The sequence below is a fragment of the Zingiber officinale genome, chromosome 10A, assembly GCF_018446385.1.
Source record: "Zingiber officinale cultivar Zhangliang chromosome 10A, Zo_v1.1, whole genome shotgun sequence".
NCBI lineage: Eukaryota > Viridiplantae > Streptophyta > Magnoliopsida > Zingiberales > Zingiberaceae > Zingiber > Zingiber officinale.
In genome coordinates, this window is record NC_056004.1 from 37,111,056 (window position 1) to 37,137,611 (window position 26,556).

A 26,556-nucleotide genomic window follows, 5' to 3' on the forward strand; every position below is an offset into this window, starting at 1 on the left:
AAAATATAGTTTGATCGATGCTTCTCATATATGTATGATTATTTCATTTGATAATGTTATAAGGAACAACATGTTTATAATAGTTTCATTTAATTGTTCTAGTGTAGAGGTGATTTATGGTAATATGATATGATGATCGTGAGATGAAATTGTGCACATAATTCTTTATTTAAACTTATTTCAAGTGATACAACAAGTTTAATAATGTTTAAATTTATATTCTCTTTAGGTTATACCAATGTATATGAACAAAGCTTGGATGTACAATCGATTAGACAATGGTTTTATCAGAGATGATTTTATTGCTAAAGTTGAACAGTTTGTGATTTTTGCTAAAAGTCATCCAGAATGTATGAATGGTTCTGAGTTACGGTGTCCATGCAATCATAAAAAATGTCAAAATAGAGCATTTCGTGATGAAGATACCGTAAAAATGCACATATGTAGAAATGGATTTGTGCCAAATTACTACAATTGGTATTGCCACGGAGAACCTTATATATATGAACCAATTGGGTCATCTGGTGGTTCGTATTCTGGGACTACTGTTACAGCTCCTAAAGCATCAAATAATATTGATATTTCAATGTAATCAATGGTTCATGATGCGATGAATGCATTTGATTATTTGAATATAGATGAAATACCAACATCTCAATATCAACAACTATATGAAATATTAAAGACTAGTGAAAGAGAAGTGTGGGAAGACATTCCTTCTAGTCATTCTCAACTATCAGCTACTGCAAACTTATTGAATATGAAAGCAGAACATCATTTTTTTTAAAAGATGTTACGATGACATCTGCCAATTGATGTCAGAGTTGCTCCCTGCTGATAACATAATGACTGATAACTTCTATGAAATAAAGAAATTGATCAGAGGTTTAGGTTTGTCTATAGAGAAGATTGATTGTTGTATAAACAACTATATAATATTTTGAAATGAAGACAACGCTCTGAATGAATGTAAAATCTGTACTCACCCTCGTTTTAAGCATCGTACTCGCATACCAGGGAAGAAGAGGAAAAATATTGCATGGAAAATGATATATTATTTTCCGTTAACTGCTAGACTTCAACGCTTGTATGCATCTACAGCTACAACTTCCCATATGATGTGACATCATGAGCATGAGCATGAGCACGAATGAGGTATAATGTGCAATCCTTGTGATTCTCCTGCATGGAAACATCTTGATACTGTGTTTCCCTCCTTTGCAATGGAACCACGTAATGTGAGATTGGGGCTTTCTGTAGATGAATTTCAACCATTTGGTCAGTCGGGACAATAATATTCATCTTGGCCATTTATATTAACACCGTACAACTTACCGCTATGGATATGCATGAAAGATGAATTTATGTTCCTTACCGTGTTTATTCCTGGTCCAACCAATCCCAAAGATAAGATATATGTTTTCTTGCAACCTCTAATTGTCGCCGAGCTGAATGAATTATAGAATGTAGGGTCGGTGACTTATGATATTGCAAGTAAAACTAATTTTACATTGCATGTTGCCTTATTATGAACGATAAGTGATATTCCAGCATACTCAATGTTGTCGGGATGGAGCGCAACTGGTAAATAATTAGCATGCCCACATTGCATGACAAAGTCTAATGCATTTTCATTACCTTGTAGTGGGAAGATATCTTGGTTTGATAATCACCGTAAATTTCTACCACTGGATCACCCTTTTAGGCGAAATAAGAAAAATTTTCTAAAGAATGTTGTAGTCAGAAAACCTCCCCCAGCAGTCCATACTTCAGGTGAAGAAATCATTGAACAAATAGATAGTTATGGATTCCTCCCAGTATCTCAGCCTAATTCTGATGAGATAAATAAGTATCTTGTGAGGATGTGCAAGTGTGGTTGGAAGAAAAGGAGCATATTCTGGGAGTTGCCTTATTGGAAGTATCTACTCATTCGACACAATATAGATGTGATGCATGTTGAGAAAAATTTCTTTGATAATATCTTCAACACTATGATGAATGTACCTGGAAGAACTAAGGACACTGCAAAATCACGTGAAGAATTAAAAGAACTAGTCAACAGACCAGAATTGCATCAGAATGAAACAACCAATAAGTTTCCAAAAGCTTGTTATACATTGGACAAAGATGGTAAACAAGCTTTATGTAGTTGGTTAAAAGAAATCAAATTTCCAGATGGATATGCTTCGAATATGGCTCGATGCGTTGACATGAACAAATTAAAGATGTTTGGAATGAAGAGTCATGACTGTCATGTGTTCATGCAAAGACTTATTCCAATAGCTTTTCATGATTTACTTCCCAATAATGTTTGGCAAGCACTTACAGAGTTGAGTCTTTTTTTCAGAGATTTGACAGCGAGGTGTATTATGACGGTTGATATGATTCAGCTAGAGACTGACATTCCTCTCATACTTTGTAAGTTGGAGCGCATATTTCCACCAAGTTTTTTTGATTCAATGGAACATCTACCGGTACATTTACCATATGAGGCACGAATAGCTGGTCCTGTGCAGTACAGATGGATGTACCCATTTGAAAGGTTTTTAAGAAAATTAAAAAATAATGTTCGTAATAAAGCAAGAGTTGAAGGGTCAATATGTAATGCTTATCTGGTGGAGGAAGCATCTTCTTTCTGCTCTTATTATTTTGCTGATAATGTTAAAACCAGACACCGCAAATGCCCTAGAAATTCCGATGATACTCAGAATATAGATCCATTGATGCTTTCTATTTTCAAATTTTCTGGTAAACCAATGGGTGCATTTGTTTCTAGATGGTTAACTCAACAAGAATACCATGCTGCAAGAACATACATACTCTTAAACTGTGATGAGGTCAAACCATACATAAAGTAAGTTAACTTCTCTAATCAAGCTTTTATTTCGTTGTAGTTAATTGCTTGATATCCTAATTTTCTTATAATTACCTTTTTTTCAAAGCTTGTATGAGCAACAATTACATCTTCAAAATCCATCAATGACTGCAAGTGAGGTTGCTGAAAAGTTAGAGATCGAATTTGCATTATGGTTTCAAATATATGTGAGTTAGAGAAATTTTCATAATTGTTTATTAAAATAAATTCGGTCCTAATTTTTCGTATTACTATTTTGATAGGTGAAAGACCGAAGAATATCTAATGTACAAGATGATAGAATATTGAATCTTGCATCTGGACCCCTACGCCAAATAATGGTCTATTCGGGTTACTATGTTAATGGTCTCAAATTCCATGTGAGACAACGAGATTCGCAGAGATTAACTTTTAATTCTGGTGTCTGCATTAAAGGATCTATCGACACCAATAACACTGAGTTTGATTACTATGGTAGACTTGAGGAAATTATAGAGGTTGAGTATCCTGCATTACCGATAAAAAGGTGTGTGTTGTTCAAATGTTCATGGTATGATCCAACCCCAAGAACAGGTACCAGAATACATCCAAATTATAATTTAGTAGAGGTTAATGCAAACAGAAGGTTCAATAAGTTTGAACCTTTCATTTTTGCAATACAAGCGGGTCAGGTGGTTTATCTTGAATATCCTACGAAGAGAAGAAGAGCTAGTGAATGGTTGTCTGTTTGTCGATTGAAGTCTCGTTCTACCATAGAAATGCCGAACACTATTGCTGCTCAAAACCATGATGCATTTCAGAATGACGAAGTAGAGAGACATTCGGTTGATTCACAAATCCAATCTACATCACAATTACTTGTAGATGGTAATGCCACTGACGAGGAGATAGATGATGGAGAGAAATCCAGCAGTGAGGATTTTGTTGAACTAACAGAATCTAGCGACGATGACTTACAAACTGTTAATGTTGAGTAGAAATGCTTCCAGAGTCTAGGATTGATTAAATTTTAGCATTATTATTCATCTAGTAAGTTATGCTTTAATCATGTTTTGTTGCTTATATATCATGTTATTAAAGACTTATTATGATGTGTTGTAATATGTTTTTGTAGATATAAGGTATCATGGCAGATCTTCCAGCACCACTCCGTGGATCCACCGTACTTAGGGTTGTTGGAGAGTCGTAAGTATATTTTTTATTATTAGTAATTCAAGTTCTTTATTTATAACATATATCTTATGTCTTAATATTGCTTATATGTAGGTTTACTCCCGACGGCCATCGAGTATCCACATATATCACACGGAAATTTAAGGAAAGAGTCTGCATATCTGGGACTACATGGAGACATGTAGATGCTGGAACTAAGGATTTCTATTATCAAGAATTTGTGGTAAGTAAATTGAATGTGTACATTATATTTATCCTTTAATATTCTAAAATTTTATTTTTAAATTGCAGAAAAAATATACATGGGAGGAGGGGCACGAGGTAGAATTTGCAAAAACTTGGAATATTTATTGTGCCAAGTTGTACAAAGACCTATTATACTATGTGAGAAAGGATGGCACACGACCTGCTTATGTATCCGACGAGATTTGGAGTGCATGGACGGCCACTTGGTCTGCAGAAAGATGGCAAACAAAGGCTCTAAAAGCTCGAGCGAATAGGAATACAGAGCCAGGTGGCCCGAGTACCGGATATGCTCGGCATACATCAGGATCTCGATCCATTGTTGAGCACGCTATGGATCTGGTAATTTTAATTTAAAGTTATATAAATTAAATTTTTATTTATTAATGAACTTGTATAATTTTAGTCAAATTTATTTGTACATGCAGGAGCGTTCTTTAGAAAGACAACCCACTTGCTTGGAGATCTTTCTCAAAACTCACCAGAGAAAGGATGGCACATATATTGATGATCGATCAAAGAACATTGGGGTTTGAATTATTAACTTGTAATTTATATTTAATCTTTAATAATGATTAATTAGCTTTAATAATTGTGTATAATATATAAATTGTATATTTTTTCTACACGGGATGAAATGACAAGCAGGGTTGCTCAGGCATCTCAGCCACCAGTAGAGGGAGGGGAGTCACAGGATCTATCCACCCAGGAAATAAATGAAATTTATTATGATGTTGTGGGTGGAAGGACAAAGAACTCCTCCCTCTACGGCCTTGGTTCCCAGGCCAAGGTGGTATTTGATCACTTGAGGACTCCTAGGGGCCGTGCGAGTTCCTCTTCTTCTTCTTCTGAGGTAGAGTCATTAAGAAAAGAAAACCAAGACTTGAAGACTCAGATGACTACCATGGATCAGAAGTGGGAGAAGAAGTGGGCTGCACAGGAGCAGGCATTGGCCCAGATGCAAGCAATCATTGCACGATGGGACCCATCACAGGAGACCCCAGACCCATCAGACCCAGACCCTGCTGATGATTAGATTTTGTTGAGGTATGTTTAACTATAACTTGATTTTTTTTAGATTTTTTTAGAAATTCATTAAGTCAAATATATTTATTGTATTGAGATATTATTAGAGGTTTATCTTAAAGTGTTTTACATTTTTCAGGAGTTCATACTGATACATTCACCATCACCACTAATATTGGTTATCCAAAATATAATCCAGGTATTTTTTTTTACAAGTAAAATTAGTTATATATAACAATGTTTGAGTTATATTATATTTGCATCGATTTATTCTAATCATAATCTATTGTATTTGACTTTTACAGGATTATATTCGGATATATGTATAAGTGATGTATCATGGTATGTATTTTGGATATTTTGTATTTGTTGTTCACTTGTATATTTTTAGATATTTTTGATTGTGAGAACTTGATACTTAGATTTTATTATAGTTTGGAGATTTTCTATTTGTCGTTCAGTTATGTTTATATATTTGTTGTGTGTTGTATTTTAGAGATTGTGGATTGATTTATATTGTGATCTTGTTGTTGTATGTTGTGAATATATTGTGTGGATTGTGTTTGTGATACCATCGCCTGTGATGGTTTGTATTTGTATTAAATTTGTATATGGGAAACTAGCAAAATAGGGGCAGGATTTCAAAATTTTTCCAGGTTTTTACCGACGGAAACTAAAATTCCGTCGGTATATTATCGAAAAGTACAGTGGTTTTTTCGATATATTACCGACGGAATTATAGTTTCCGTCGGTAAACCCCGACGGAATCCGTAATTTCGTCAGAAAACACCGACGGAAACAAGTATTCCGTCAGGGTTTACCGACGGAATCTTTTATTCCGTCGGTGTTTGCCGACGGAATCCGTAATTCCGTCGGTAGTTTGCCGACGGAAACTATAATTCCGTCGGTAGTTTGCCGACGGAAACTATAATTCCGTCGGTAATCCCCGACGGAATAAAAGATTCCGTCGGTAAGTTCCGTTTAGCGCCGTTTGACTTTTTACCGACGGGTAAGAAAGTCAGTCGGTAATATACCGACTGAATAGATAATTCCGTCGGTAACTACCGACGGATTTACTTTTCCGTCGGTAAAGTGAATGCCGACCAAAATACTTCCGATATCATAAATTCCGTCGGTATTCCGTCGGTAATGTCATATACCGACGGAAAATTCAGTCGGTAATAATGGTATTTTTTGTAGTGTTTATAGGATCAAGATCCGCATGTATATTAAAACTTGAGTTAGCTTTGGCTAAATCGCCCAGGAGTTAATATAAATGTGATTTTGACCTATCTACCAACCATTGGAAAATGCCTATAGTTAAACCCGATCCAATTGATTTTAACTAGTTTTACTCAATCTAATTGAGTTTGTACTCACCCATGCGTTGATAGGCGGGACTAAGATTGTCCCTCCGCACCCTACCAAGATAATATGCGTTGCTCTGCTTTGGCAGATTCAACAACAACATGTGATCGAGGTAGTGATGGGTATCACGATATGGTAGGCATTTCGAGTTGACGCGATTTAGATCTAATCTAATCATTAATGTGTATCATATACTCGATTTAGATCTAATCTAATCATGGTGCATCATATACGCGATTTAGATCTAATCTAATCGTTAAAGCACTAATTAATTACTCTACTCTAGCATGCATTGTTGGACCCCGTGGATGTTTTGATATGATCAACCAAGTTGGTTAGGTCTTGCTTTATTTTTGATCCCTGTGTCTGAGTGTGCAAGAGCTTAGGAGCATAGGAAGTCGAGCGGAAGACGCAGATAGCGAGAAGGACGGCACGGGAAGGGGGCCGACGGGCTCGGTGCATCCGAAGGACGAGAGAGTTGTGGAAGAGTGCACCGGTGGGCGAGAAGAACGTGCGTGGCGTTCGAGGGACGTTAAGCCGGGGAGGAAGGCTGCTCGAGGAGAAGGCCGGAAATTGGGTTCGGGTGAGCCCTATTTCAATTGGTCGAATCACCCAAACTATCGGAGCATCGAAAGCCAACGCAATGGAGCTGGAAAAGAAGCACAAGCTGGAAAACCAGCTTGAAGGCGCCTTCATGAAGCATGAAGGTGCCCTCAACATGAAGGTGCCTTAAAGCTTGATGAAGGCGCCTTCAACAGGTCAATTTTGACCGTTTGCGCTGTGGATAAAATTTTATCCGCTGACCGAGCTAGAGGCGCCTTGAACCTTGTTGGAAGCACCTTAGACCCTCCGGATAGACTTTTCAGGAGCCATATAAAGGCCCCTGGAGCTAGGAATTATTTATTCAACTCAGTATTAGATTTCCTAGCAACTGTTGAGCTTTCTAAGTGTGTAAAAGGCATCTCCGCCTTCAAAGAAGGAGTTTTCTTACTGCGCTTTTCATCGCCTTGGATTAACAACCGTCTTGGTTGTAACCAAGTTAATTCCGGGTCTTCTCTATTTATTTTTCCTTAATTATTTTATTTTTAGTGTTGCTATTTTTGAGTTGAAAGTTTGAGGAGGGTATAATTTTTATTTGCAGGCAATTCACCCCCCCCTCTTGTCGGCCTCCGCTGCACCTACATACATCACATACACACACACAAGCAATTAATTAAATTGTGATTAGTCATGGCCCTACTACGATCTTCTCAAGCCAATGAGAAGATCAGATGGTCAACCTAGGGTCAACAGCTTCTCCAAGCTCCTCCCCTTGACCGTCATGTGTTGCTCGCACCCTCCTCATAACTCCTCCTCGAGTGGACCTTCCACAGCTCCATTTTGTACATTACAAAGATGAAACTTGAGTTACATTCAAGTCTAAACTATTTTACAACAGGAAATAAAATAGAAAGGCACGACGCGCAGGTCGAGTATCAAATATACAACACGCACATCACACAAAATGACGCCAGGCCATAATATGAATTACAACATATTTTGTCCAATCTTATTGGGTATTTGGGCCATGACCATCACAAATACATACATAATTCTAAATTATGTATTTTATATAAATTTCTGTAATTTTACTACTATTTTTATAATTTTATGAGTTACAATTTTCCGGCGTACCGTTTAGCGATTTTCGGACGTAATCGCGGGACAACGCCCCTTGCGGGGTTAGGGGCAGCGCCCCTACTCGTGAAATTAGTCTCACGAGTGTCCTACTACGATCTTACAGCGCCTTAAGCCGTTGTCCCAAAACTATTTGGGCGAAACCTTGCTGTTTCGGAAGGTTTTTCTCGGTATACGAAGTCTACAAGTGACCAACCACTTGTTGCTTCGCATCTCCAAGAGAAATACTCATAAAAACTATAAAAAAACGTAAATTTACAGAAACTTACAGATCTGTAGTTTTCCATAAAAAACAAAATAAAACACGTACACGCTTCGCACGTGGCTCTGATACCACCGTTGGGACTTTCGAGCTGCAAAATCCGCTTTTTGCGTTGCGGAAACCCCGAAGTCCCATGCCACTGGATCCGTGCGAAGATTAAAAGAACAAAAGTTTCGTGTACATGTTTTCTAACCTAGATCTACACTAGATCTACATGTTAAGGAGTTTATACCTTTGATGCGAAGCCCTTCGCTTATCCCGCTCGTCCAAGGTTCGTCGAATCTAAAGAGTGTCAAGTGAACATCCCTCTATGTGTATCCACACAAACAAAAGGTGGAGAAGAAACCTTAGAGTGTACTAGTACCCTTGAAGGTTTCGGCCAAGGTGGAGGAGAGGGAGAGAAGAAGAAACAAGGAGGAAGAAGATGGAGTTACAAAACAAAAATGAAACTCACAACCATTGAATTGTGGCCGGCCACTTCATGAGGAGTTTTAAACTACATGGAATTCCAAGAGTCACAACTCTTGATTTCCCTCATGAGGTGGCACACACATAAACCAACCTTGATGATGTGGAACATCATTATTGGCCCACATAATGCCAACTCACAAATGAGGTGGCAATGGTCAAGTCAAACTTGACCTTTCATCTTCCCTCTCAAGTCAAGTCAAACTTGACCACTTCTCTCTCATGGTTGATCAAATCTAACCATTAGTTCAAATCAATTTTAATTTAATGAATCTCTATTCATTGAATTAAATTGATTCAATGAATCCAAGTCTAAATTGATTCATTGAACGCATGAATCTTATTGAGTCCAACTCAATTAGTCTAGTTTGGATTATTTTTAATCCAATTTGGTTCATCGTATGAACCTAATCCTCTAGGTACATCAAATGAACCTTATCTCCATCTAATTGCCCTTTGTGTGTGACCCTATAGGTTTTTGTAACATTGGCAATGCTCCTAAACTCATTTAGAAGCATAAGTAATGAGCGGTTTCTAGTAACACATCATTACTACCCAAGTTACAAGAATGTTGAGATCAAACATCACCTTGTGACTACTAATTGTGACTCTTCACAATATATGACAAGTGTCCTTCTATCCTTGACATTTAGGTTGATCAATTTAAGGCATAGACGGTGTCATCCTCTGATCAATCTAAATCTTGAACTCCAAGTAGACTCACTATAATCAAATGAGCTCAATATCTCATATTGACTCATTTGGGAATGGTCATGCACTTAGTGGTCTCACTCTATCAAGAATAACGATGTCACTCCCGTTATATAGGAGGGATAGATTCCATCTACATCACTCACATCCCTCCGTATAATTTGTTACATACCCAGTAATCGCCTTTATAGTCCACCCAGTTACGGGTGAAGTTTGACGAAGACAAAGTATGCAACTCCTTATGTAGGGAACCATGGTGACTTCAGGTCCAAGGACTAATAGTCATACTAATAGCCACATGAGAAAGTATATGACACTCATATAACGATCCATGATACTTTCTCATGGTGGGTCATTCAGTATACATTCTCCAATGCACACTCATGTGTCAACTTGATATCTCTATATCCATGACTTGTGAGATCAAGTCATCGAGTTGACCTACATGCTAGTCTCGTCGCATTAACATTGTCCCGGAATGTTAATACTTGAATAGGAATGATTAAGAGTAGTTTTCTCTCTATCATCTCACTATCAATTCAACCAATCGATTGATATAGATAAGAACCTTCTACTCAAGGATGCTATTATACTTAGATATTTGGCACAAATACAAGTAAGTATAATAACCAAAACAAATACCTTTATATACATAGGAATATAATACAATGAGTACATACAACAATCATCATATGATTGACTCTAGGACTCTAACTAACAGATGTGTTGCTAGATACCGCTCATTACTTATGCTTCTAAATGGGTTTAGGAGCATTGATAACGTTACAAGAACCTATAGGGTCACACACAAAGGGCAATTAGATGGAGATTAGGTTCATATGATGAACCAAGAGGATTAGGTTCATGTGATGAACCAAATTGGATCAAGAGTAATCCAAATTAAACTAATTGAGTTGGACTCAATTTGATTCATGTGTCCAATGAGTCTAATTTAGATTATGACTCATTAAATCAATTTAGTTTAATGAATAATGATTCATTAAATCAAATTGACTTGAATCAATGGTTAGATTTGATCAACCATGGTAGAATTTAAGTTAAGTTTGACTTAACTTGAGAGGGAAGATGAAGAGTCAAGTTTGACTTGACCTTGACTTGACCAAATGTAATGCCATGGTGACTTGGCATAGGGCCGGCCAAAGATGGTGTTCCACATCATCAACGCTTCTTTGCTTGGTCAAGATTGACTTGACCAAGTGCCACCTCATGAGGTAAACCTAGAGACTTGACTCTTGAGATTCCATGGAGGTTACAAACCTCATTGAAGTGGCCGACCACTTTTAGTGATGGAATGAATTGATTTTCATTCAAGGCATCATCTTCTTCCTCCTCTCTTCTTTCTTGCTCTCCCTCTCATCCTTGTTGAGACTCCTTGGGGTGCTAGCACACTCTAAGGTTTCCTCTCCATCTCTTGTTCGTGTGGATACTTCTAGAGATGTGTACACTTGAACACACTTGAGATCCGAAGAACCTTGGACGAACGGGATTTACGAAGGGCTTCGCTTCAAAGGTATACTCACTTTCTTGTAGATCTAGTGTAGATCTAGGATAGGAAACATGTACATGAAAATTTTTTATATCTTCGCACGGATCCGTGGCAAGACTTCGGGGTTTCCGCAACGCAAAAAGCGATTTTTGCGGCCCGAAAGTCCCAACACAAACGTGCGACAGTAGAAAATGTGACACGTGGCGTTCAACTAGTGAAAGACATTAATGAGGCTTAATTAAAAGATATGACCGCGTGCTTGACCATAATGATCAGAGATTTGCACGATCTTTAAGAAATTTGGATGACATCAGGACGCTCAGCTGAGGGAGCACAAGGAAAGGAGAAAATTCACCATATATTGTTGCTCATCGTCTCGATCAGGCACAGATAATGGATTATCACACAGTCGAATGACCAAGACACCATCTGCTTTGGGAGGCATGATCTGAGCGGCAGCTACAGCCCAGCCTGGTGAAAGGAAGCCGAATGACGAAGACGTGTGCTGATCAGAAAATGGGGAAGATATGTAAGGTCTGATTGGCCGTGTAAGACACCTGAGACGCTACTTGTCCAGTCAGTCGGGCTTGCAACCTCTTTCAACTAGACTTGAGGGGGAGAATTGTGATGCGACAATATAGGGAGGCCCACCTGGCATGGGTTCAACTATCAAGGTGGAGGTCAAAGTCAGGGTGATTAACGCCAAGGTGTCAAAAGGCTGAATGGAGGACAAGTGCAAGGGATGGTCAGGGCATTCAGTGCCCGATCGACGGTAGATATATTCGAGTGGACCACCCGTCCAGATCGGGGATAATTTGTTAAAATAATCCAACGTTTAGTGTGGAGTAGCGAAATGCTAAGGAGAACGGATTTCTTGTCCAAATGGGGAAGGCATGTTACTACATAGTCACAATAGGAAAAAGCAACTGAGGCAGCTAAAGCGGAGGAGTACCGGCTGAGAGGCTACCCCGGTCGACCAAGCAATAGGACCTGGCCATGGACGAAGCTGAGGAGTCCCGACCGAGCAGCTACATCGCTCAGCCAAGTAATGAGACCACTGTAGTATCTCTCAACATCCTTTTAGAAGATAATGTCGCTGACATGAGGCATAGTCGACAGGCGGATCGTACATCAGAAGCTTCTACTATCTTGTCAGGAATATGCATGCCCTGTAAGGTATGGTGTCAGAGGTACTTTCTTGATAGGTATTTTCATAGGACAAATTGGAGAACATGCTCATACCTCGAGAAGTGTGCATATCATCCACCAGGGCTCTATATAAAAGGGGGTCCATCACCCCCGAAGGTACGCGAGATTCATTATTTGTGCTAGAGTTACTATTGCTCCCCTTTCTTCACTGTTCCGATGACTGACTTGAGCGTCGGAGGACCAACGCCGAGAACCCCTTCCCTAGCTCAGTACTGACATTACTTCTTTTGCATAGTGGAACGAGGTCTATAGTCGATTAGTGAAGCTGCCACATCTCAAGCTTTCCACCATCCCACTTTCAGACATGATCATTTTGGTCCGATCGTCCATGTAAGACACCGGAGACGCTACTTGTCCAGTCAGTTGGACTTGCAGCCTCCTTTGACTAGACTGTTGGAATTCCAAGGTTATTTTTGGTGTAATCAACCAAGTTAGGTTAAGTCCTGTTATGTTATAATCCCTGTGTCTAAGTGTACAGGAGTTTAGGAGCACACGAAGTCAAGTGGAAGACGCAGCTAGCGAGGAGGATGACACGGGAGAGAGTCGACAGGCTCGGTGCGTCTAAGGGACGAAGTGTTGCTGAAGAGTACACCGATGGACGAGAAGGACGCGCCAACGGTCCAAGGGATGAGAAGCCGAGGAGGAAGGCTACTCGGGGAGAAGGCTAAAATTGGGTTCGGATGAGCCTTATTTCGGTTGGCCAAAATCATCCAAGCGGAAGAGCGAAAGGAAGAGAAAAGAAGTTGAAGCCTTCTGCTGGAAGGCGCCTTAACTGTCTATGGAAGGTGCCTTCAAGGCTTTATGGAAGGCGCCTTCCTTACGCATGGAAGGTACCTTCAACTCATCATAGAAGGCGCCCTCCATGGCTATGGAAGGCGCCTTTGACTAGGCAATTCTGGCCATTACGGAAAAGGACAAAGTTTTATCCTTGGCCTCACTGGAGGCGCCTCCCAGCCCTATGGAAGGCGCCTTCAGCCTGCGGATAAGATTTTTCCAGAGGCTATAAAAATACTCCCTGGACTTAGGAAAAATGTAACAACTTTTGTATTCACTTTCCTACTATTTCTGAGCTTTCATTGTGTGTAAAAAGCTTCTCCGCCTTCAGCGAAGGAGATTCTTAGTGAGCTTTCATCTGCTTTGGATTAACAACCATCTAGGTTGTAACCAAGTAATTCTTGGTCTTTTACTTATTTTTTTAAGTTGTTATTTCTATTTTAATTGCTTTGCTAATTTAAGTCGAAAGACGTGAAAGGAGTTTTCTTTATGTTTCAGGCGACTCAACCCTCTCCAGCCAGCCTATTCAAACCAATAAGCGGTATCAGAGCCTAACAGCTTCAGGAGGACTAACCGCCGAACGAAGCACGAGAAATGCCAAAGCTAGTATCTACCCACCAACGTTAGAGGGGGAGTTCGTGTTTTAGAAGCGACGAATGAAGGTATTTCTCAAAACAAATTTTAATATTTATTAATAATGAAATATGGTTACGAAGCACCGAAGAACACGAACAGAGAAGAAATCAAAAAATGCCTCTAGACCAAAAAGCAGCGTGATGATTTTACGTCAAATGGTAGAGCTGAATTTCATCTTTTAAGCATACTACCAGGTGAAGATCTCGATAAAATCGACGACTACCAAAGTGCAAAAGAACTTTGGGAAAAGTTCTTGAAGCTCCATGAAGAACCAAATGAAGTCGAATCCAACTCCTCGATCGACACCAAGTCATCATCAAAAGAATCTGAAACCAAGGAAATGGCCGGAACAGCTCTAATAGCTGAGTAAATACCAGAAGGCAAAGCAAGATCTTCCAAAATGAGCATCTAGAGCATCGATGAAGGGGGAACTACATCAGAAGAAAGCAGCAGTTTAGGGAGAGCTACAGATGACGAGATCGACAAGGTAAGTCAGGTACGATCTCTTTCACTTGATAAGTTGTTTAAATGTGTTAAATTATTAACTAAAGACTGTTGCAAACTTGAAAAAGAAAACAAAGAATTAAAAATAATTTTAGCCAAATCTTTGTCTGTTAGAAGATTTTGAAAAATTAAAAATTGAAAATGATAAATTGAGGATACAAGTAGAAAACTTAGAAAACCATACATTTTAACTGTTCAAGCTTAAAATTTTAAAAGACTAAGATGGTCACTTAGATTTCACATGGGTCAAATTAGAAAAGTTCCAAAAAGTTATATACCCTCAAATTTCTAGTTAACCCAGTATAAAGGAACCTATATTGGGTTCCTAAAGAATATTTGAAATGAAATTCCCGTTAGTCTTTTAGAAAGTTAAATTAAATGTTTAAATTCTTTAAGAGGCTTTGTCTAGAAGTAGTTGATGATCCAATAACCAAGAAGGCCTAGTGTCTCGCTATAGCCTAGAAGCCAATTACTGAATTGAATATTTAATTGACAAACTGATAAGCTTGTGAAATTAAGATAATGCTTTCAATCTTTGTCAATTTTTTGAAAATTTCATTTCTTAAAAATTATTTTTGCAAAAAATATTGATGTTGCAATTTTTTTATTAACAAAATTAGTTTCAAAGTTTGTTAAAAACTTTAAAATTATTTTTAAAATTTTTTCAAAAATTTGATAAGTTCTTTCAAAAGTTTTTTAGAAAATCTAATTTTTTTCTTCTGAAAAAGTTACCCTTAGATTTTTTTTAGTACCCCAATTTTTCTATGATCAAAGGGGGAGAAGGGAAAATTAAGTCTAGGAGGAGGTAGTACTTCATTTCAAATTTTAAATTAAATTTGAAATTGAAAATCTTTTTGTACTTTATTGCATAATTATAATTTTATTATCTTTACTTGATATTTCAATTTTATTATCTTTAATTCATGGTTAGTTTATCCTAACTTAGCTTAGGTTACTCACATCAAAAAAAGGGGAGATTGTTGGAACCCTAAGGTTGTTTTTGGTGTGATCAATCAAGTTAGGTTAGGTCCTGTTACGTTCTGATCCTTGTGTCTAAGTGTGCAGGAGCTTAGGAGCACATGAAGTCGAGCGGAAGACGCAGCTAGCGAGAAGGACGACATAGGAGAGAGCTGACGGGAATGACGGTTCGAGGGACGAGAAGGATGTGCACGATGATCCGAGGGATGAGAATCCGGGGAGGAAGGCTGCTCGAGAAGAAGGTCGAAATTGGGTTCGAGTGAACCTTATTTCGGTAGGTCGAAATCACCTAAGCGAAAGAGCGAAAGGAAGAGAAAAGAAGCTGAAGCCTTCTGCTGGAAGGGGCCTTCAACTCATCATGGAAGGCGCCCTCCATGGCTATGGAAGGTGCCTTTGACCAGACAATTCTGGACATTACAGAAAAGGATAAAGTTTTATCCTTGGCCTCGCTGGAGGTGCCTCCTAGCCCTGTGGAAGATGCCTTTAGTCTGCGGATAAGATTTTTCAGGGGCTATAAAGAGACCCCTGGATCTAGAAAAAATGTAACAACATTTGTATTCACTTTCCTAGTCTTTTCTGAGCTTTCATTGTGTATAAAAGGCATCTCCACCTTCAGGGAAGGAGATTCTTAGTGAGCTTTCATCTACCTTGAATTAACAACCATCTCGGTTGTAACCATGTAATTCTTGGCCTTTTACTTATTTTCTTTATGTTGTTATTTCTATTTTAATTGCTTTGCTAATCTAAGTCGAAAGACGAGAAAGGAGTTTTTTTGTGTTTCAGGTGACTCAACCCTCTCTAGTCAGCCTATACGGACCAACATAGACTTGAGGGGGGAGACTTGTAATGCGGTGATATAGGGAGGCCCACCTGGCATGGGGTTAATTGCTAAGGTGAAGGTCAAAGTCATGGTGGTCAATGCTAGAGTGTCAAAGGGCCAAATGGAGGATAAGTTCAACGATCAGTCGGAGCATTCAGTGCCCAACCAATGGTAGATATGTCCGAGCGGAGCACCCATCCAGCTCGGGGATAATATAATTAAATAATTCGACATTTAGTGTGGAGCAGCGGGGCACTGAGGAGACCAGATAGCTTATCGAACGGGGGAAGGCATGTTACTACACAGTCACCGTAGGAAGGAGTAACTTAGGCTGACCAAGTGGAGGAGTCTCAGCCGAGCGGCTACCTCGCACGACCAAGCAATGGGACCTGACCATGGATGGAGCAGAGGAGTCCCGGCCGAGCGGCTACCCCGCTCGGCTAAACAATGGAACCACTATAGTATCTCTCGACATCCTTTTAGGAGATAGTGTCACTGGCACAAGGCATGGTCAACATGTGGAACGTATGGCGGAATCTTCTACTATCTTGTCAGAAATATGCATGCACTGTTAAGATATGGTGTCAAACGTACTTTCTTGACAGATCATTTCATAGGATGTATTGGAGAATGTGCCCATGCGTTGAGAAGCATGCACATCACCCTCCAGGGCTCTATATAAAGGGGGGTCCATCACCCCCGGAGGTACGCGAGATTCATTATTTGCTCTAGAATTACTATTGTTCTGCTTTCTTCCACTATTCCGGTGACTGACTTGAGCATCGGAGGGCCAACGTCGGGGACCCCTTCACTGGCTCGGTACTGACATTACTTGTTTTGCAGAGCAGAGTGAGGTCTACAGTCGGTCAGCGAAGTTGCCACATCCCCAACTTTTTACCTTCTCGCTTTCGGACAGGATCAGCTGGAGTTCTTAGAGAGCTCCTTCGTTGCCACATCCATGCTACATCAAAAGTAAAAAATTCCATACATCTCTGCACTATGAAAAAAATCTTTCAACAATTTCTTTATAAGTTCCATATTTTTCATTATATATATTTGTAATCTCTCCTTCGTATTTATATTATTATAATTAAATTTTTATAAAATTTAAATATATAAATTGCTAAAATAACATTAATAATTACACAAATATATACATATTACAATACATAAATAAAAAGATATAAATTATAATAATATATAAAAATAAACTTAAATAGTCTAAGTCTTTGTTTAATTTTTTTTAACAATTTTCTTATGTATATAAAATTATCCTATTGTTGTCTCACTAGTATCTTTCATAAAAATTTCATAATCCTAATGAAAGATCTCGACTTCCTGCAAAGCTATTTTTTTACATTTGATATTCTTTAATATCCTATCATTTCGATGTTTTGTTCCATTATGTTGCCCTCTCTGACTTTGAATTTATCTTTCCTCTTTGCTGCCTTTTGTCGTATCGGACGAATGCAAACTTCTGAATCATTCACATCAACACTTGTATCTGGATTTTATGTTGAAATGTTCCCTCTTGATTCAGATGTCTTTGCCTTCTTGCTAAAGTAATGAGCAACAAACATATTTTTCATACTCTGAGAATCCTCCATACATGCATATAATTAAAGTCCTTGTTATTATTGTTGGCTTTCCATATATTCAGTACGTTTTCTAACATATTCTCATTACTTCAACCACTTTTACGATGAGTATAAAAATTATTATAGGTTGTAAAAAATTCATTTACTATCATTGCAAACCCATAGTAATGTGAATTTAATTTAGCCATTGATAGCTTCTCGTCAAGATCCAGTGGGTCAATACTTGTTATAATAATCATTTATACATTTCTAAAAGGTTTGACCCTTTTGGTCATTACCAATAACTGCATCAATACTAATAGTTGCCTATGACTTCGTAAGGGTCATGCCTTCATCGAGAGATTAAAATCTTCGTTTCGAATTATTTTTCTCTAGTTCAACTTCACGCTTTTCTTGTGATGAGTGTGGTAACCATTGAGTTGCTAGAACAGATGATGACATCATATATTCTTTGTCATTGATAGATAAGTCAATAGTAATCATTTTTGATTCATTCGAAAGCATGACTAATGGTTGAGTAGGAGAAAATACATAAGGAGAACTCATCCCAAATTAGTTACCCATGGCTAACTAATCTTGCAGTGCTACATACCAAATGGAGCTAGAATTTGAAAATTTTGGAAGATATTCTAGAACATATGAAATATTTAAAATTTTGGAAGGTATTTTGAGAAGATGTATTTTTTTGCGTATTTGAAGAATTTAAAAAATTTGTAAAAGAATTATTAAAATTTTCATACGTTCAAATAAAGAATGAAAAGAAGAAATAAAAAAATAGAGAGTAAAAAGAATTATAAGATGAATGAAAAAAATAAGATTGAAAATATATTTAATCTTTTTAAAATAAAACAAATAAATTTTGAATATGTGGTTAAAGATTAGTTATTGTTCTGGATGCTGCTTTTATTTTTTTACCAATATTAAAAAAAATATTTTAACATTAAACAAATAAAAGATTCGAAGAAGTCCAAGAAAATGAGAAATTCTCTCATTTTCCATTGGCCATAGCTCCTACTATGGATGACCTTAACTGTGCTAACCCAGATGACAAAGTGTTTGTAAAAGTACTAGATAAGTGTTGTTTTATAGATTTTTTTCTGAAAAAATTAATTATTTTGATAAAAACTAAATTAATTAAATATTATTAATAGATTCGATTGATTAAAAAATTATTTAATTTACAATTCGGTCCATTTGATTTCTAACGAAATATTCAGTCTTAATCAATCAATCAATAAATATACTCCAACGGATAGAATATGTCTTATCGAGATTATAAAATATTATCACGTTAAATTATGAAATAGAAATTCAATGTATTCGAGTATAATTTTTCTTATGGATAGATTCACTAGGACACTGAGTAAAATAGGGATGAGTATTCGATTAAAATTGAATCGATCGAATTGAATAGATCGAAAATTGAATAAATCGAATTTTTTTCAACCAACCGAATCGATCAAATTTTCTTATGAAACCGAACTGACCGAACCGATAAGATATCGGTTAATTCGATTTTCGACCGAATTAATCGAATTTTAAAATCCTATTCAATTTTACCTTTAAAAAAAAGATTTTATTTAATTAATTATATTTTAAAATAAAAATTATTTAAAATAATATTCTTATTCAATTTATTCAGTTTATTCGATTTAATCGAATTATAAAATTTAAAATCGAAATCGAATTAATCGAAAATCAAATCAAATTTTTAAAAAAAATTAAAAATCAAATTAACCTAATCAAATTTCTAAATTCGATTAATTAGATTCGATTAATTCAATTTTTCCAAATTTTTCTTGCTCACCCTATAACAAAAGAACCACTTATTACCCACATTAATCAGCCAACCAATACACTTCTTCCTATGCTGGTTATGCGTTGTCCATTCTCACATAAATACGATACACTTTTTGTAGTCCTCCGCTGACAATGTGTCCAGACTCACGCACGCAAACCAAGTCTCCTGGTTATATATTATATTAGGGTAATTTTGCATGCACTCCTCATTGATAAACAAAATTTTGCATGCAGTCCCCACCCATTAAAATCTTTGTTTTCACTCCCCAGTTAAGCATCTTTACCAAATTGCCCATGATATTTTTAGGTACAAAAAGTCTAAAAATCAGTATAAATCCTCTTAAATTGAGTATATTAACTTAGAATCTAGTATATTTTCTATCAAATTGAGTACGATTCTAAACCCTAAACCCTAAACCCTAAACCCTAACCCTAAACCCTAAACCCTAAACCCTAAACCCTAACCCTAAACCCTAAACCCAAAACCCTAACCCTAAACCCTAAACCCTAAACCCTAAACCCTAAACCCTAAACCCTAACCCTAAACCCTAAACCCTAAACTCTAAACCCTAACCCTAAACCCTAAACTCTAACCCTAAACCCTAAAAAATAAGAGGAACAATTTTGATAGAAAATATACTCGATTTTTAATATAAAGTACTGACTTTAAGAAGAATTATACTCATTTTTGGACTTTTTGTACTCAATTTTGAAATTTTTGTACTAAAAAATTTGAGGGGCAATTTAGGTATCAATATTTGCATGAGGGAGTTGAAACAAGTAATACTTTGCATGCAGGGAGTGGAAACAAAGTTTTTTGGACATGGAGATTGCATGCAAAGTTAACATTATGATTGGGGATTTTTCTCTAATTTACTCATTATATTAAGTGTTTTTATTTTTAATAAAAAATTTGAATGGCTACATATGGCTTATTTAATCTATTAAAAGAGGTATGCAAATGTTTTTTTATTTCAATAAAAATATAATCAACCATAATATGATATACTTATTTAGTTATAGGATGCGTTATTTTGATAAAAATTTAATTATTACTTTTTATTTAGTTATCGTAATTATATTCGTTTCAATAGATACTTTTTTAATCATAATATAACTATTTTATTTAGTCATATTAAGGGGGCGTTTGGTTTAGAGGAATAGGAGTGGGGAATGGGAATGGGAATCATTGATTGTCATTGTTAATGTTTGGATTATAGGAATAGGAATACAAATAAGGGAATGAATCCTTAAAATTGGGTAATAACTCATTCCCATGTACCTCCCCTTCAATGAGTCATTACCCTATTTTCATCAATCAAAATATTCCCTTATTCCAAAAATACCCTTGACCTAAAATTAAAATTTTCTCCCTTAATATCAAATATCAAAATTTATTTATTTATTTTTTCTTTCACATCACTTCTCTCTCCTTGTTCTCTCTCATCATAATTTCTCTCTCCTCAATCTCTTCCATCACACTCTCTTCCTTCTTTTTTTCATCATGAAATCTCATCATACTTTCTCTCTCCTCAATCTCTCCCATCACATTCTTTTTTTTTTCTCATCACACTTTCGCTCTCATCACACTTTCTCTCTCCTCAATCTCTCTTGTCACACTCCCTCCTTTTTTTTCCTCAACACACTTTCTCTCTCATCATACTTTCTCTCTTTTCAATTTCTCCCATTACACTCACTATTCTCTTATTTTCTCATCACACTTTCTCTCTTATTATACTCTCTCTCTCCTCAATCTCTCTCATCACACACACTCTCTCTCCTTATTTTTTCTCATTACATTTTCTCACTCTTCAACCTCTTCCATCATACTTTCTCTCACATCATATTTTATCTCTCATATTCTCTCATCATGCTCTTTTCTATCACACTCTTTTCTCATTTTCTCTCATCACACTTTCTCTCTCTTCATTCTTTCTTATCACACTTTCTCTCTCATCATACTTTCTCTCTCATCATTCTCTTTCATCATATTTTTCTCTCACATTCATCTTTCTCTCACATCTAATTTTTTTTCTCTTATTTTCCTTTAAGGGTAAAAAAAGGAAATATTGATTTATTCCGATAGAAAGTATGCAACTAACCAAACATTATTTTTAAGAGTGATATCCATGCTCATACCCATTCCCATTCCACAATATAATAATTTTCATTCCGATTCCCATTCCCATGCTCATACCAAACGCCCCCTAAATATTTGAATCTATTTCTTAGGTCTACAGTGCAGTCTGACAATAATAGAGTGGGTGTAGAGTGGATACTCTGTACAGTGCTGTCTATGTCTATCCACGTTTTGACTAAATTAAAAACTTCTTTATTGTATTTTATTAGCACAAAATCCAGTCGACGCACGATTTATTTTCAACTGTATTCACGATTTATTTTCTGCAATCTTCTTCCTCCTCCTCCTCCTCCATGGTGTCCCGGATGCTTCTTCCCTTCGTCTCCGGCAAGCAAACCGTCGCCAGCCCACAGAACGCGATCACCACCCCGAACACGCCGAACGACACGAAGCTCCACCTCCTCCCCACCGCCACCAGCATTGGCGCGATCGCACCGCCGAGGACGATCGCCAGCCTGATCAACGACATCGCCGACCCCCTCACGCACGTTGGGAACAGCTCCACGCAGTAGATCAGCAGCACGTCGAACGCCGTGCACACGCTGAAGAAGGACGCCACCTCCGCGGCCATCCGCCACGCCTTCGTCTCCAAGAACACGCACGCGATGTTCAATGCCCCGCACGCCGCAGTGAACCCTAGCACCGACAGCCGCCGGTCAGTTACTCCGACGATGACCAAAGCGGCCAGCGCGGAGGGCACCTCCGCCACCGCGTTGAGCGCGGTGCTCAGATAGATGTCCGTCCCCAGGTTGCCGGCGTTCAGAGGCATGCCGGTGTACACCATGCCGATTCCGAAGCCGGCGATCATCGACGCGATTAGCCGCTGGGAGGCCCATTTTCTATCCCAAATGATTTTGAACGTCGAGAAGTTTGACCTGCTCTTGCTCGCATCGGCATCGATTTTGTTGGCGCCCTGCACTGAGAGCCATCGCGGGGATTCGTTGATGAAGAACCAAAGTAAAACAGAGTAGCAAGCGCAAGGAACAGAGGTCCACAAGTAGAGCGTCCTCCAAGATGACGCGAGGTTGACGTAGGCAATCGCCGGCAAAGACAGGAAGCCCAAAGTGAAAAACAAGAAACCGATGATGCTGACCTTGTCGCGCCACCGACCGGAGACGGTCTCCGAAACGAGGATTAGTGCGGTGGTGCAGACGGTGGACCTGCCAAAGCCGCAGAGGAATCTGAGCGCAGAATAGGTCCACACGTCGGGGGCGAGCGCTGTGAGGACGCCGGCGAGTGACATAGTCAGGCAGGATAGTAAAAGCATGTTCTTGCGGCCGAGCGCAGAGTCAGAGAGCGTGGCGAGTAGGATGCCCCCGTCAAGGCTTCCGGCGAAGAAGGCAGAGGCGGGAAGGCCCACGACGGTCGGACTCGCGCACTCGAGGGCCCACTCGGAGATCATCGATGCGTGCGCGGGGAAGTCCCAGGCCCACGACCCGGGAGGGAGGTTGCAAGGGGTGGACGCAGAAAAGCAGGAGGAGGCGCCGCTGCTATCCCCACTGGTGCAGTGCCATGCAGGGTCTGCATCGGAGAAGATGTTGATGAAGGATAGCTGCGCGTCGAAGGTCCACGCTAGGGCGACGAAGAGCAAGTGGATGAACTGGGAAATGAGGTTGCCGCTGCTGCCATCAAGGTCATTAGAGGAGAACGACACAGGCGGCTCTTTTAGATCTCCGTTTTGGATATCGTCGGAGTTGATGGGAAGAAGTGGCTCAGAGTCGGTCATAGTGTTTCACGATGGGGGAGCAGGAAGCGCAAGATGAACACGAGGAAAGTTGATATGGAGTCGAATTAATAAATAAGCCACAAATATCTAATTTTAAGAATTATTTTAGATTTAAAAAAACAAGTATCGAATTGAAAGATTTTTCATTCGTTTCATGGTTTATGATCAAGAAATAGAGGTTCTTAAATTTAACAACGCGCGTATCACGAGGATTCCGTACACAGCCGTCTAGGCGAGATATATATCTCTCAAAACAATACAGTTCAGATCTCCGGACCCTTTGTCTTGGTTGTCTCGTGGTCCGCCCTTAATTGGCCCATTGAATTACGATTGAAATTTGATTGTGACATTTGTGGAGTTAATATTCCCATCAAGGTCCTTTGTCTTGGACTTAATTTGGATTAAAATAACTGATCAGAAGCTATTAACGGTGGATAGGGCGTCTTTTGCTCGAAGCCTGGCAGTTTGTCCATCTCCGGCCATCTATCCTGATCTAATAGTATAACTTAGATGTAAATATGAATTTAGAAGAGATCATAATTAATTATGATCGGATTCTGTTGCATTTAATATGCCAATTACGGTTGGATCCGCCGCAATTCAATGTGCCAATTACAGACGAAATCAGAAGAGAACCGCTCTCAATAGCCTCCGGAGAAAAAGATCAATTATGCAAAAGTTTATGAAAAAGTGTTGAACAATCTTACTTATTTAAGTTTATTATCAAATATAAATAACAATATTATTTAAATTTAAAATTTAGACTTATTTGATTTGTCGAGTTGAGTTTAATTTGCTACCAGATTAGGCTAGGTAGGTCGAGCAGTAAGAGAGAGTCGAGGTATCTGGTATAATTGAGCTGCCTAGAAAACTTAAGATGCTAGGACCGACCATGGGAAGAGTTGTGAGGAAGGCCAAACTGGGCTGGAAGGTTGAGTTATTAAGAAGCTCGAGCTGCTCAGGAAGGACAAATTATCAGGGAGGGAAAGACGGGTTACCTTGGAAGGTCAAGCTATCTAGAAAGGTCAAATTGTCTAGGAAGACTAAGTTGCTAAGTTGGATGAGCTGTTAAGTTGGTGATGTAAGGATCTCGAGCGTAAAATAATACAAGCGCAAGCGCAGTGGAATATAATAAAATTCTTTCTAGAAGATTTATACAAAAAAACTGTATACTAGTTGAATTGAGAGTTTTATATTTGTTGTGTAAACACGAACTCCTGATAGTAACTTAGTTCTCGGTGAATCTCAGCATGATCAAGTGATCACGCTTCTTTTGGTATCCACACGATTCTTTTGGTATCCACACGAATATATTCCGTTCGTCACACAAACTCATAAACTTGGAAAAGAAGAACCACCTAAAGTTGTGATAGCAACTTATAAAGGGTGTCTCGGCCAAGGAGGAAGAAGGAGAAGACAAACAAAAAGCCCAAGTGTCATTCTCGAAAATGAATAAAAAAATCCTTTTTGTATTCATCCAAAAATACCAAAGGTCTTTTGCTTTTGGTCTTTCTTTGATTAATGATCATTATCCCCATTAATGCACATTAAACTTCTTAAGTGGTTGAGTCTAATCCAATGAATTTGATTCGAATTAGACTCAATTCAGTAATCTAACGATTAGATTCATTTAAGTCTAACTCAATGAGTCTAATTCGTATTAGACTTAGTCCTATAATCTTAGGATCCATTATAGTTTAGTCAAACTAAAATAAATCCATTTTCAAATCAATATATTCTTTGTGTGTAACCCAATAGACTATAGTAATATTGCAATGTATCTAAAACCACTTAGATAATAAGTAATGAGTGTCATCTAGTAAGACATCATTATTATCCAAGTGACGATAATATCGAGATCTAACCTAATATTTCCTTGTCAATCATCTTGTATAACTCAGTCATTCTATCTTTGATAACTAGATTGATCAATGAGGCATAGACTGTGTTATTATCTTATCAATCTTTAGTTTCTTAATTCCTAAGTAGACACACTCAATTAAATAAACTCAATATCTCATATTGAATAATTTGAGCATGACTATATATTCTTGTGTCCTACTTAATTAAGGGGTCCATAGATATTACTTTCGTCATATGGAAGATATAGATCTCATCTACATCACTCACATCCCTGATCCCTCTGCATAACTTATTGCATACCCAGTGATCGACTTTATAATCCACCTTGTTATAGGTAAAGTTTGAAGATAGCAAAGTACACAACTCCTTATGTAGGGAACTATAGTGACTTCATGTCTATAAACTTCCACTATCAATTCAACCAATTGATATGCTATAGACTAGAACCTACTACCCTAGGATATTATTATATACTTATTCATCTAGTACATATCTAAAGTAAATATAATAATCATTATCTTTTATTAATAAAATATGATACAATATGTCCTAAGTCAATTAACTCTTAATTAGCTCTTAGGACTTACACTAACAGTCGAGTGGAAAGTCAAGAAGAGAGTTTTGAACTATCAAGTTAGGAGACTAAATAGGAAGTTCTAGAAAAGGAGGTCGAGCAAAGAGCAGTCGAACTATCTAGTTGGGAGGTTGGGCAGGAAGTTGTCAAACTGTTGAGCTGAAAGGTCTGTTGGGACCGAATGTGTAGCTAGAGGGGGGGTGAATAGCTCGGCGCGATCTCGTGCTCGTCGTTGCTTGTTTCTTCAAAGATATGCAGCGGAAAATACGAAGAAACACACACACAATGCTAACAAGAGGATTTACTTGGTATCCACCTCACAAGAGGTGACTAATCCAAGGATCCACACACTCACGCACCCTCCACTAATAAAACACTCCTTTTCGGTAACTACCGAAGGCGGAGAAGCCCTACAATACTCTCAATACAACAAGAAAACAAGGGAAGACAAATACAACAAATATCTTACAAGATATGTAATGAAAATCCTAACCCTAGCTTCTTCTTCTTGTTGTAGTCACGCCTCTTGACTTGGATGTCTCTCCAAGATCCTTCAAGAACTGGCGGTGAGAGTGGAAGAACGCTGTGGAGAAGCTGCTATGAAAATCGGAGCTGACCAGTGCAAGTAATGGCGAAGGAATCACA

At 38.1% G+C, this 26,556-nt stretch overlaps 1 protein-coding gene across 1 annotated transcript; it reads right to left on the bottom strand.

Moving 5' to 3' along the window:
- Positions 1 to 21,808: 21,808 nt before the first annotated feature.
- LOC122026601 (organic cation/carnitine transporter 3-like) lies at positions 21,809 to 23,474 on the bottom strand. Its single transcript, XM_042585336.1, has one exon. The coding sequence runs from the start codon at positions 23,472 to 23,474 to the stop codon at positions 22,005 to 22,007; it is 1,470 nt and encodes a 489-aa protein (XP_042441270.1). The 3' UTR covers positions 21,809 to 22,004.
- Positions 23,475 to 26,556: the final 3,082 nt, after the last annotated feature.